Genomic DNA, 14,833 nt, shown 5'->3' on the forward strand with positions numbered 1-14,833 from the left:
CACACTCTATAAACAACTCACTTATAAATATATATAAAAATATTTTCCAACGCATTCCACACCCCATCGATTTCCTGCTGGGATATGTGCTTATAGTTTCAACGTGTGTATGTTAAGTGCACAGTCGGTGTGATTTATAATTGAATAGTTGGGAGAATACCTGTCGTAAATGTTAAACGTCAATTAGTTTATATGATAGCCTTTTTAAGCCACGACGGCTTAAACAGAAGGCACATGTGCATAATAACATAAATGTATTTATTTATATTTTTAGTGTGAACAATGGTGGAAAATCACAAGTGTTTATGCAGATGTTTTCGTATAGCATTCAGGCACAGCATGTCATAAATGGGATTTTGCACTTCATGAGTAGCTAAATAATATTTTTTATGTTTTCAAATTAACTAATCCCGGAATATTTTCACCGATTTTCTAACTGGAAAAAAAATTATTTCAAATAATTATGCTGATGAAGCTTAATTAAATTTTTATTATTCCATTGAAAATTACCTGAATTCCTATATACTCTTTTTTATTTCATTATTTTTTTTTTTAATTCAGACAATCCATAATTTCCGTCGAAAATTTATTTACAGCGACCACACACGCTAAGAGTGCTGTGGGAATTCACTTCTAAAATTTTCAAACACTCCATAAAATGTTTAACTTTTGTTTGAGTACAAAACATTGCCAATTCTTTTTCCCTTGTATGCATAAAACGCTGTCTAACATTATTGCCAAAATGATTGCAAATACTCGCTTTGTGTACTCATTATTTTGGCAATCGCGTGCTTGGCGCTCATTGATTAAATTGGCCCAGCGCAACAACAACCACACACGTAAAGCCTTCTTAGGCGGCACAAACAGGTGTAGGAACAACAAGATTAGAAGCACTTGAGTGCCGTATAAACACAACAACAATACCTATACTTGCTTTAGTGTTCATGTGTAGCATTCCGACTCAAAAGCAATAACATTCGCGCTCAATTCGTAGGCATTGACTTTTAGTTGCCTTACTTATTTATACTCGTGTGTAGTAATTTATACCGTTATCGCTGTTTCGAAAATTTATGTTTGCTTTTATTGATATTTACGGTTAATCGTGATGTCTGCTGTAATCGAATATTTGTGTTTTGGCCGCATACTACCTGTGTTTGGCCCAAAACTACTTTAATAAATTTCGTTAATGGAAATAAATTAAATGATAATTAATGTTATTTATTAAGGTGACACGGAAATCGGTTGTATTTTGTAATTTGGTAAGGTGATTGGCGCAAAACATTTAAATGTCTTGCATTGTCCGAGGCATTGTCTTGGTATTAAGCGACATTTTTTATTGAAAAGGTAATAGGTAGGATCTGATAAGATTAAGAAAAGACGAATATCATGAAATGCCACCATGCATAAATTACTCATAAAGGCATCTGAAATTTCTAAAATCTACCTGATGACGAAGCTGCTTTGTTTTAACGAATATGATTGGAAGACTTTTTCTTCCGATATCTGCTATATTCCAAGAATTTGTTGAAAATAATGAACTTACAATTTCTAATTCCTTCAAAATCGTTGAAAAATATTTCCTAACCAATTTCCATACATCCTACATCACTTTTCCACCAACGTGAATACCACTGTACTATATTATCGGAATTTTATGTTCTACACAGCGTATAAGTAACCAAAACCATGCGGGTTGAAATAGCTCACAATCTATGAAGCTTGCTTTGTTGGGATCAAAGATGTTATTTCACATAAATATCTTGAAAGAATTACTGTTACGTTGCACTCCATACCACGCACCAAAGCAATCGCTACTTTTATCTTTTATTAAGCATTCACTTTCAATTGCTAAAAATAGCATTCTGCTTTCGTTTACTCTTAGGACGCTGCGCCGCTTCGTGAATACGACCAACCCATTTTGACAGCAGCATGACGACATCCACAACCGCCACTGCCGCAGCCTCGGCACAGATCTTTCGTTCGCTGTCATCGGAGAGCCAGAAAAATGATTGGTCCAAGCGTTTGTCGTTGCGCGGCATGCGGCGCGGTGGCAGTGCTGGCAGCAGCAACATCAGCAAAGAGGTAAGTACTTACCCACACACACATATACCGCTTGTAATAGTAAGTGCACTCCAAAGCGCAGACACCATTAACAAGCCTGCACATAATATGTTTTACAATGTTTGGCGAGCTTGTCGATTCCTCTTCCACTTGACAGCGACGAACGACGTTCGCGTTCGCTTTTATCTTACTTCTTGACTCATGACAGACAAACAGTGGCAGCGCTGTGTGGCCTTGTCTGCAAATAATGTTGAATTGTCAGTTAAGCTTTCTCCATTTGTGGAAATTTTAAGAGAAAGCTTTTGAAGAAATTAATTTTGCTTTATTCTTGTATTTATTCTCTCGAGGAACCGAAGATCAAGCACAAATTCTTTAATCGCTCTTCCTCGTTGAAGCATGCTAGCGCTTCAAAGGCCACAATGGAACTTCAAACGCCATCACAACAATCATCACACCAACAATTGGTGCAACAGAACTCGGCCGCGACGCCGAAAAAGTCAAACTGGGAGGTAATCGAACATTTTAACACCAGCAGCACCAAGGGCGGCAAGGCGGTAGTGAGTAGCAGTCTAATAGCGGTAAGTAAATACCGTCCATAATCAGAACTACTAAATGCTAGTAACTACTAAATGCTAGTTTTATATCAGATTGGTGTGTTTGTTCTTTTCTGTCGGATTTTGGGAAAACATTATTAATATTATATTTTAATTTTCGGGAACAGGGAAGTGATTCCACCTTTCCATTCAGATCGTGAAATTTTCGAGACTTATCGCGTGTTCATCAGTTGAGATTGGACAGAGCTCCTATTAGTTATCAGATATGTTTTCTACACGAATGGGAGGTCCAGGTGACCAAGAGTACACCGAAACGGATATTCGAGCCCTTATTACTTGCCAGAACGGTTTCAACAAGGGTACCTTGCTTTGTTTTCTGCTATTCCTTTATCTTTCCATTTGGTTCAAAATGGTTGATTTGAATCGAAATCAAGTTCAAACAATCCCTTTTCTATTAAGAAAATTCAACTTTTTCTTTCAATTAAGCTCTCAATATTTCAACCAAAACAATTTTGTCTTCTGATCTATTCATTATTCTATCAGTGCACCAAATTAATGCCCCACTTCTGCTTCATATACTTGATTTCTTCTAGTAATGTATGGAGAGTAAGAACCAATTATCGAAACCCATCAAAGTAGAATTGTTGTATTACATAGTGGATTTCCAGGATTCAGCAATTAGTATTCTTTCAATTGATTTATACTCATAAATTTTGTGTCTAGTTAACTCTTTAAAAATATATAATACCGGATATAAACTTTCGGAGCTCGTTCGTCTAATCACTGAAAGTTTATTTGTTCGAAGAGAAATTCTTTCAAAATTCAAAACTTTCGGCTACATTGAGAACTAATCTCTTTGTCTGCGAGAAGCTTGTGTCTTAGTTCATTAATTGAATCAGCTGACTTCTTTCACTCTGCTGGCACGAAATATAGTGTAGCACGTAAACCTCTCAGTTTCTTGCCACTAAATCAAAGCTTGACCCAAAATAGAAAGAGTTTGTCGGCAAAGTGTCTCAACTTGTTGAACAACTGCCAAGTTTTGTTTATTTTCGCATAACATATTGCTTCCACGGTCACATCTACGATTATGCGTGTGTGTGTGCGCCTCAATTGTTTGTGTGTGTGTTGGTAGTTCAAGCAAGCTGTGCGCAAGTTTAACAAGTTTTGACAGACAATTCCCAAGGTCATAACTACCCGGCGCAGCGGGAGCAAAACAATTGAAGTGTGCTGAGATTGCTTAAGTGCGTGTGCGAAACACCGCACACACACACAGACATGAGCGGGTGAACACACTAAATATTTATGTTTATGCGCTTGTGCGCTGGCACGCAGATGACAGTAGGTGTAAAGAACGATCAGCATATTATACAAATTTAAATTGACTTTTATTAAAATTTAATGACAGCAATTTGCTAAACTTATGCGACAGTTAAAACGGGCAACAACAAAAACAAAAGAGCAACCGAACTGGCTACTAAACAAAACAACTTATAAGGGTTATCTTGCTCTTGTGTCGTAGTTGGGTAATTTGAATAAATAGCATGCTTGGCATGGTGAGTGAAGATTGAAAATGGGTCTGAAAGATTCACGCTTAAAGAAAATGTCTTAAAAGCAGATTGAGGAATGCGAGTGACAATAAGTGATTTTTTAAATTCAAACAATCGTTGTTTAGTTAGTAATTCAAGTTATTCATGTCAAGCACACACAGTCCGCTTGAAGGCACTTAATTCCTAGACTGAAATTATCCCAAATTTCACATTCTCAAATCGGTTTCCGCGTAACTTCCTTAGTGTATAGGAACTTTATTAAAGTGAATTTATATTAATTATAAACGACGGATCTTTGACAGTATTCACAGTGAATTAGTGAACTCATTCATTAACTCTTATTCTGCGAAAGTTGGCGTGGTTCGTGAAAATTGAGTAACCCTCCCACGAATAACCCACTGCTTCTGATGAAAAATAAAGGACAATTTTGGTTTTTAGTACATATTTCAGGTCAATTGATAGGTGGCGCTGCTAGAATTAAATTCATATGATTTTTAGTTAGCCCAGGGCTTGAAGAGGCGCGTGTATAAATTTTACAGCTGTTGAGTCATTAGTTTGTGAATTATACAAAGTTGAGTGAAGCAACTTTTGTTATTGTAAAAAATGGATATAAAGAAATATCGAGTGTTGATAAAATATTGCTTTGGGAAGGGAAAGAATACAGTTGAAACAAAAACTTGACTTGACGATTTCGAGACACTGGACCAGGAAAATCAACAATCAAAAAGTTAGCTGAGTTTAGACGTAGTGAAATGAGCACCGAAGACGGTGAACGCAGTAGACGTGCAAAAGAAGTTATTACCGCTGAAAGTATTAAAAAAATTCACCAAATAATTTTGGATGACCGTAAAGCGAAGTTGTTCGAGATAGCAGGCACTTTAAGGATATCAAGTGAACGTGTACATCATAGCATTCGCGAATATTTGGGTATAAAAAACCTTTTTGCAAAGTGGCTGGCGCACAAGCTCACTTATGTGTGACAATGGATGAAACATCAATCTCTCCGAAGTACAGAGGACTACACTATGAATCCACTCCAAAGCGTTGAAAACCGCAACAGTCAGCGGGTAAGGTTATGACGCCTTATTTTGGGATCCCCATTAAATAATTTTTATTGAAAAAAGTATTAAACTGTGGTATTATAATATATTCTCATAAGGATTTTAGGTTTCTGACCTTACTTAAAATAAAATTTTATGGACTTATCAATATTAAATCTTACTTAATGAATTGAGGTTTCATAAATCCAAACATAACTGTTTTGTATTTCCCGGGATCGCTCAACTCCTATACAGTATATAGTTGAAAAAATATTTGTTTTTGTTTCTTTTATAGTTACTTGTGAAGCCATGAAGCATATATGGCATTTGGTTATAACAGATTGACTTTTTAAATATTATTATAGCAATTATTGCACTAGGGTCCACAGTAAATACAGTATAGAGGACAGTGATGAAAATGGCTTCTTAGGAGCCAAATATTGTTTAATAAGCTTCGCCCGTCTATGTGAATCTGGGTGGCAATATAGCTTACAAGTATATCAGTTTATGCCAAAAAAGTTTTATGCTGAAATAGAAAAAAAATCGCAGAAGTTTCTTCTTATCTTTCCGTTGCAGTAAATAATAAAGACTGAGATGCAATCTCCATTATATCGTTCTGTTATACTCTGCTCTCTTTTGTGAATATAACTTGGCAAAGCAAAGCTTTCTTAATCGGTGTGTTCAAGCGCAAAACTATGCTTTTGCAAATATATAGTTGAGAATTTATTTATGAAATTTATTGAGCAATATGTTGCTAATATATATCTGGTGTGTTATAGTTTTGGAATAACTACTACTTTTTGCAATTTTGTTATTCAATAAAAAAACTATGAGCGAATGCAAATATTTATTCAACATTTATCTTATCAAAAACTGGTTTTTTGTTATTTCAGGCCGGCATAACGCGCTGCAACATAGACGAATCGATCGATTCCACCAACTCCAGTTCAACGTGCCCCAGCCCCATGGTGTATCAGCGCGATGAAACGCATTTACTGCAGCAAAGTAAGCGAACACGTTCAAACAGTTGATTGTGCAATATATTGCATGAAGTATTTTTATATCTACATTCAGGATATAAGCGGACTTTTTTATTTAAGTTGGAATTTTTATTTCTCCTCTGCTATGAAATAAATGTTTTCGCTGTATTTATACATATTTTTTGATTTTTAATTGATTTTAACAAATACTTACATTTGAGAATCCGCCTTTTCATTATGTTTGACTTGCAAGAAACACATTTTTGAACAGAATTGTAGTGATTAAAATAAAAAAAATATTGTATAGTCGAACGCTTTTTCATACTCAATTTCGTAAACTTTGAATAGCTTTTATATTTTGGTGGCCTAGGAACGTCTAATTTCAGTAGGAATAAAATGAAGGTCTGAAATTAGCACAAATCCATATACATTTTCACAGACTAAAATCAATTCCCTAGTTTTCTTCCAATTTGTTTGCTATGCACGCATGCGTAGCTAAAGGATGTGCAGCCTTAACTAATTCACAACTTTAGTAGAAGATAGAATACTTGTATCCTCATAACAATATGCCATTGTTTAGCATATTTCCCAAGACAACTATTGTAGTTGCGGCAGCAGCCGCCCTAACTCATATGAATATACAGACAATATTTCTGAAAATGCTGTCAGGAAACCTTGCACATGCAAACACACGTCTAAATAAGGGCTTATTTCAGCATTTGCATGCGTTTCCCCTCTGTTTTCCTACCGTTTGCAGGATTTTTGCTTTGTTGATGTTTTAATAACAAATTACGGTAGCATTTTATGATTGAATTTTCATAAACTTAATTCCATTGCAAAGGAAGTGCTGACAGCCACTCACACTTTGCATTGCTGTAAAGTGTAAATTGTAGTGATTAGTTTGGTAGTTTTGAGAAAATTAAAATTCCGCACAGTAGACGTAAGTAATAGTGACAAGAGACTTTAGAAGAGCTTATTATCCTTTTCAAGGATGCTGCTGAATGTTTCACATGTCATTGTTATAAGTTTTCAGGATATAAGCACATAGCATACTTGAAAATCACTTTAGATTTATGCTTTAGTCCAGCTTAACTGCTGAAATTTTACATAGAGCAGTAAGTGCAATATTAGGCTGTGGTGAAACGCTCCAAAGGAAAATTCGTGTTTTGAATGCTAAACAAGTGTACACACGAAATTGCCCTGCACTGCTTGCCAAAAATTTGCACGTTTGCCTTTTCGGCATTTGCCCGAGATTGCTTGCGAGCGTGCACTTGCAGTTTGAAGTAATCCGTGCTGCAGGGCGTATACGTAATCATATTTCCAAGTGCTCTTTCTCTTTGCATTTACTCGGATTACTGTATGAGTATCAGTTTTCCATTTTGATTAGTGTTAGTTTCCTTATATTCTTGCAATGTTGTTGTATTCGATGAAAGTGTTGAGTTTAATCAAAGCCTTATAACTCGGGGAAATTAAAAAGGTGACTGTTATGGTTTCCATTGGATTGATGGCAAATTGTTGAAAGATAGCAATTAAAATCAAGTGGTATAGCTGTGATATTAAGTGCTGGAAAAACTATTCAATAAATCAATGTGATTTATATAAATCTATCGCCATAATAGAATAATTTAAAGGCTATGTTTTTCTACCAAAAAAAAATAATAATAATAAATTGAAAAAAATGTAAATTGCTTGCTACGACTCAAAGGAAACCCTTACAGGTTTTGAATCTGCTGTAAGGTTTCTAGTCTTCTCAATATAATATAACGTTTGCTTAGCTTGTAAATATAATGTTGTTGCTTTGATTCTTGAACTCGTTGATTATTGTGGAGGTGATATGGTACTGTACCCATTTACTTGATATTTCCCAACAATCTTTTTAGATAAAATTATCAAAGACATACATTTTTTGATAATATTAAATGTTTTAAGCTACTCTGAAGTGTAGTTTTTTCAACAAAAGAACGATTTATTGCTTTGGAAAGCTACCAAAAATTAAAACTTTCATTCATCTATAGGTATGTATGTCTAAAACACTTTTTTGGTCTTTCAATGTGAGGTAATTTAAGCGGAATAGTTTTCTCAACGCCAGAAATTTTTTCCCGAGACCATCCTGGCGATCGGCTCTGGGATAATGATAATCCAAAATTTTTGGAAATAAATCGTATGTTTTTGAAGTAAATTAAATTTATTAAATAAAAGGCCTCTACAAAAAACACGTGATTTATCTGACTTGAAAGATACAACCCCCTAAATTGGTTGCATAATACTACTTGGTGCTTTCGAATTAAATAATTTGTAATTATAATGCTTTTAAGCTTTTCAGAAATTTCAAATAATTAAAAAAAGATTATAAGTTTAGTGCTTGCACTGAAAGAAAAACATCATTAGCCTAAATGTAGGCAACGCTTTTCTTAGGTTATTTAAATATTTTTGACAATAACGATTCAATAACAAGTAGTCCGATTAAAGACATTTTGAGAAGAATGAGTTCAAGTTTGATGCATAGGATTATATTTTATCTAAGCGTGGTTATATTTCAAAGTTGCACGTAATGCACTTGTGACTTCTCCGTTATTACGACAGCGTTTTCAGTTTGTTGCAAATATTAAAAAAGTTGCTAAGCTTTTCTATGGTAAATTTCAGTAGAACTCCATCTTGTTTAGGATTTTCAAAGGAAGTCACTAAAGCGAATAACCGTATAAGACTTGTTCCAAATTGCTTTTGGGGCTAAAAGTACACGCGTTTCCCGGATATGCAAACATAAGCGAAAGTAGAAAGTTTGAAGCGCATCGCCAACTTGAATTTACAATTGAATTTGCAAATATACACAGCAACCCAAACATATATCGAACAGACGTACTAGTGTCCTGAATATAGATTTAGTTAACTCATATCATACACACATATATCTATATCCACTAATGTTTTCTAGTTAGTTTGTTTGTCTGTATAGTTGCCATTTCTTTCTCCCTCAACAGACTTCGAATCCATGGATGGACGCAACACGGAGGTGGGCAGCAATGCAAATGGCACCGGCGGCGGCGTGGGCGGCCTCAGTCCGACGATTTCATTTTGGTTTCGTTTGAATCGTGTTATCCTACGCCTTTGTACGACACATCAATTTAAAAATCTACAGGTACGTATTTACACCCACACACACACATGAGCATGTGAGCCGAACACGTGTGTTTGCATGTAGGGGACGAGTTTGCTCGTCCAACCAATCAACTGTTTACCATGCACTACCGAGACTACTTGGCATGAAAAATATGTAAATTCAAATCGCACGGAGCGAAATGGAAGCGGCGCGTGACCGGCGGGGGAAACGGTTGAAGTGCTGCCGGTAATGTGAATGCAAATTAGCAGTTGGCAATTGAGCGTTAATGAATTGTTGTTGTCTGAAGGGGTCCCAACGAAATGGAAAATTTAAGTTTTAGGGTCACTTAAATGCATTTTGAAGTTTAAAAAAGGATTTTTACTAGAAAAAATATATAAAAAGTTATTTGAAATTTTGTTTAATATTTCTATAAGAAATATAAAATGTGCCACTCAACAGAAATTATAATGCAAAAAGTTCCATACAGCAGGTATACTCGCATATGAATAACTTTGCCGACAACTATGGCTACACATACGCCAGCTCCAATGCAAATATGTATGTATATATACTGCACATACATATATTAACGGCGGTAACATTCTACAAAACCAATTTCCGCCGTGAGCTTATGCTTTCGCCAATGTAATTACATTTCGTTAATGTGTTCACAGCACGTGCTCCGAGAAAGGATAATAGGCCTGCACCGCAACATGTTTACCTTAGCGACCGCAAATGTGTGTGTGTATTTTCCAGTGGGACTTTCGGGCACTATTTAACGCATATAAACATATATATTAATGGTGTTAGTGAAATTAGCACGAATTCATAGCAGTAAACTAGGGTCAACTGAAGTGGGCGTTAACGAGCGCTCGATTATATTATAGAAGCCGAAGCTACTTCTGCTACTTGATTATTTGAGTGTAGAGATTGTGGGCTGAGTGTAAAGCAAAGCTGTTCATAATTGCACAAAATGTTTTCGAAGAGTACATATGCCGAAATTAGTGGATTTTAGTACAAATCATTTATGAATCTAATTTTGTTTGGAGCGTACTTGAATGGGTGTAGATATTATTAGTTTGTACACATATTTCATACATGATTGCCTTCGCGAGGTTGATGATGGATAAAAATCTGTTAGTCTTCAGATTATTTGAAAGTTTGGAATCTTCGTTTTGCTTTTAGATAAATAGAGTATTGCATAAAGTTCTCAAATACCTATAAAATATATCTCTAAAACATCTCAAGAGACAGCTAAATGAAATTGCATTTATTTATCCTACTCTTTATGGGTTTCAATGATCTTTTCTATTTTCATATAGTTTGAGAGTTGAAAAGTTGAAAATTCTTACATATCGAAAATTTTGCCAAAAATTGGTCTATTGATAGACCAAAGCCGACAAATTTTAAGTGCAAAAAAAAAAGTCATAGTGCGATGAAACCTTTTGAAAAAGACAACTAAAATGAGAAAAATTAAATATAATATATTGGGTAGTCGAAAAAGTCTTTTCGTATTTTGCCAATAGATGTCGTTACAATAGTATATCTTCATGAAATTTGTGAAGTTGAGCCCTCGAAGACTTCGATGGAAATATGTAACGTGCACCAAATAGGTTTCATCTCATTGCTGTTGCTTTTTGTAGTGGCATCAAATGTTATCAAAATAATTTTAAGAATGGATGTACTTCTTGCTTCCTCAACTCCGTGCACGTTAAAATAGTAACCTCGGTGGCCACATTTCCTATGCACCTGCAGGCTTTTCTTCATAAATAAACTAGTTTTAATTTCGTTTCAGCCATTTAAATCATGCTTGAATACCTAAGCCATTCTTGAATATGTTAAGCTTCTTCGCTCTACTTCTCTGAACCATTCTGCAACAGCCCTTGCTCTATTCAATTACTTATCCTTCGCTTCACATAATTTCCCAGCTAGTTTATCTGCAAAGCTGTCTATTCTATTATGTAGTTTATGTAGTTTTGCAAGTAGCCCGTAGAGCAAATACTTTCCCAAGCGTCTAACTTCATTGCGAAAGTTTAACGCAATTGGCAGTCAGTGGCTTAAGAGGCGGGGGTGGCGGCTGCCGCCAGAAATGTTTTCCGTGTTACTAATTCCGCAACACACTTTTTGCTGCTTCAAACTTTTCCACTTTACGTATTATGCAAGTATGTATGCATGTGTATGTGTGCATGTATCCATTGAGCTCACCGCAGCGCGCACTTTGCTTTCATTGCAGGTGGAAATGCTTTATCAGCGCTACTTTCTGCGCATGAATCAGAGCAACACGACGCACATTCTGGCGTTGCTGCTGGCGTTGATTGTGGCTTTGTCGAGCGCGCAAATCGTCTTCACCACGCTGCAGCTGCGTCGCAGCACGACAGGAACAACTTTCGCCAGAACGAACGACACGCACAACAATGCGGCTAACGGCATGAGCGGCGATGGTGGCAGCCACACTGTTGCTGGTGGCGGCGGTGGCGACGTTGCCATCGGCGTGAGTAATGGCAGCGCGACAGCGGCAACCTCAATTTTAACATTAACGGAAATGGGCAATCACCAGGCGCAACTCTTAAGCCGACATTCGGTCCCAACTGACGCTACGCTGCGCGGGTCCCCAGCGCAGCCGTTGTTCGGGCATGTAATCGTTGGTGATATTGCTGATGGCTTAGGCACGACAGTGAAAATTAGCGCACAACAATTTGTGGCAAGTGCGGCATTCAAGCAAACTCCAACATTGCCACCAACCTTATCATCGGTTACATTACCGCCGTTACGCCCAGCCACCACCATTGTACCGCCTATAACCACGAAATCATCAACTTACCTGCCGTATGCGGCACAAGACTGGCGTGATCCGCAAATTTTCGTCGCACCTCTGCCACTCAGCGAACGCGTTGCTTATGCAGTCGACCAACGTACCAGCTCGGTGTGGTGGCTGCAAGCGCCAGCGGCTTTTAAGCGCCTTAAACGTGAATTCTATCAACACAGCCGTTGGCCGAAGTTGCATCGCTTCAAGCGTTCCAGGTGAGTACTCATTTATAGATTGCGCATAATGGAAACTGCTGTTGTTGCTTATAGTTTTCTAATATGAATTTGTTAAAGCGAACTTAAGCAAGTGATTTATTTGGTTTGTATAATGTAGTGAGATTACACTGTAAGGACTTAATGTAGCTTATTATTCAGTAGCTTTTCAAGTGTCCAGAGAAAGTCCGCAGTTACACGTAGTAATGATTCGGAGGCTTCAGGAGTACATGTGGTGAAGTCAAATTAGTGCCTTATAGTTTCTTTCCAAGAATTTGAGATAAGTTCAATTGACCGACTATTTTCACTGGATTGCTTACTTCGTTGCCCCTACATTTTTGAGTTTTCCTCCTACCGTAACAACCGATTGCGCTGACGCCATTAGACCGACCTTAAGCTCTAAAGCGATTCTGACAAGATAATATAATAAAATAGTATAATACATACATCATATATGAGAATTTATAGTGCCTATATGTATTTACGCTGCTGGAAATCACAAGTTATCGCGGCATTTCTCTCAAAATACCAACATACCGCAATTATATAGAATTTCATGAGCTTGAGCTTTTACTAAACAGAGAAGCAACAACGATTGGGTTTTCTACGCGGAGAATTTGACTTTTAAAACAAATTTATGAGTTACGCGATATGAAAAATCTATTTTTACATTCTCTTTGTTATACCACCAACAACCGTTGGCATGAAGCGTGGGAGCCCGTGCATAAATTTCCGCGATAAGATTCGAAATGCCGCAGAGACGTCAATAAATATTAGGCGGCAAAAGCAAATTCCAGAAAAGGTTGACATTTAAGGCCGTTAAAAAGAATTAAAGTAAAAAATATGAATAAATCCAATGGTGGCGCAGCAAATAGGAAATGTTGTGGAAAAGAAGAACGGAGCAGACAATAATTCAATTTACTTTGAATAGTAAAAAAAGGAGAATGTGCATAAAATATGGCCTTTCGCTGGGGTTACAAATCGCTATTGACATATAAACACTATAACCCAATGAAAGTGAAATATATTTTCAATGGAATTGGTTAAATCAAATAGCTAAATAGATTTCAACCTTTAACTGGATTTAAAATTGTGGCAAGGTATACTAAAATGCATAAGTGAGATTATTTTGTACAACCCAAAAAGATTAGTTCACTCATCTTCAGTCGTCATTGAGTCAAATTTTTGATATAATAAGATGCGAAATAATGACCTTAATTTTTAATATCTCAACCCGAGACTAGCGAATCGATAAGAGCGCAATGTAACCGTTTCAAAGCATGCCAACTCTCACAGACAGAAAATTATCTCAAAGCCGCTCTGTTATCACTAAAAATGCCAAAAATCGGATGAAAGGCGACGCTTATGAGCATAGCCCAGACAACTGTACATATCAAATGCACGCGTAGGCTGGGCGACCAAAAAGCACATATTTGCTTTAACATTATGTTATAAATACAGTTACCCAGCAAAAAATTACAAAAAGGAATGCTGCTTTGATATGATAAGCCGGTCAGAAAAATAAGCAGGGATATTTTTATGCTCTCGCAACATGTTGCTACAGAGTATAATAGTTTTGTTCTCCTAACGGTTGTACATATCACCTAAAACTATGTATTCGACATAGACATAGGGTTATTTATATATAAATCATCAGGATGACGAGACAAGTTGATATCCAGGTGACTGTCTGCTTGTCCGTCCGTCCGTAACTTGAGTAAAAATAGAGATAACTTGATGAAACTTGGTATGCAAACCAAATTCTCAAACCTTGGCAAAAAAATTAAGAGTTCCTAGATGGGCGTACTCGGACCACTGCCACGCCCGTAAACGCCATGAACTGAAAACCTATAAATTTTCATAACTAAGCACTAAATTAAGATCTAAAACTCTAATTTGGCACAGGGGATCGCAGTAGCAAGGCCACCTGTGGGCAAAAATTTTGAAAAAGTGGGCGTGGCCCCATCATCTAATAAGTCTGATGTATGTATATATCTCTTAAACCACATAAGCTACAGCAACCAAATCTACCTAGTGCAATTATTATAAGAACACCTACCGACGTTGTGAAAATGGATGAAATCAGATAAAAACTACGCTCCCTCCCCATATAGCGGTACTGTATATAAAAGCATGATAAATCAAGAACTAAATAAAATTGGACGATGGGCGTGGCATCGCCCCCTTTTGAATGCAAACACATATCGCGAGGCCTGCTCGAACGATTTCTACAAAAATACACATGGCATTCTTCTGGCGGTTTTATGTTAGAATGTAAAAGTGGTCGAAATCGGACTACAGCAGCGCCTACATGCCATATAACTCAATTTTAAATTCCATTAGATTCTTTCCTTACGAGTGAACAAAGAGAGCGTGTACTTCTCTGGCATCAATTCTTGCAAGTTGCTAGAATATGAAATATTCGGTTGCACCCGAACTTAGCTCTTCCCTACTTGTTATATTTGTTGTTGTTGTGCAAGTCAGTTGGCAAACTAAACGGGTCATAATTTCTTGTGAGAATTAACTTTCTGACATA

The 14,833-nt window shown here is 36.7% G+C and overlaps 1 protein-coding gene across 1 annotated transcript in view; it reads left to right on the forward strand.

Annotated features, from left to right (window-relative positions):
- Nucleotides 1-1,929: 1,929 nt before the first annotated feature.
- LOC120776918 overlaps nucleotides 1,930-14,833 on the forward strand; it is a 75,965-nt gene continuing 63,061 nt past the window's right edge. Inside the window, exons 1-5 of the mRNA XM_040107989.1 lie at nucleotides 1,930-2,082; nucleotides 2,409-2,639; nucleotides 6,096-6,207; nucleotides 9,161-9,318; nucleotides 11,513-12,300. Of these exons, the coding sequence (XP_039963923.1) occupies nucleotides 1,930-2,082; nucleotides 2,409-2,639; nucleotides 6,096-6,207; nucleotides 9,161-9,318; nucleotides 11,513-12,300 (1,442 nt within the window). The remainder of the gene's footprint in view (nucleotides 2,083-2,408; nucleotides 2,640-6,095; nucleotides 6,208-9,160; nucleotides 9,319-11,512; nucleotides 12,301-14,833) is intronic.

Source organism: Bactrocera tryoni, chromosome 5 (assembly GCF_016617805.1).
Source record: "Bactrocera tryoni isolate S06 chromosome 5, CSIRO_BtryS06_freeze2, whole genome shotgun sequence".
Taxonomy (NCBI): Eukaryota; Metazoa; Arthropoda; class Insecta; order Diptera; family Tephritidae; genus Bactrocera; species Bactrocera tryoni.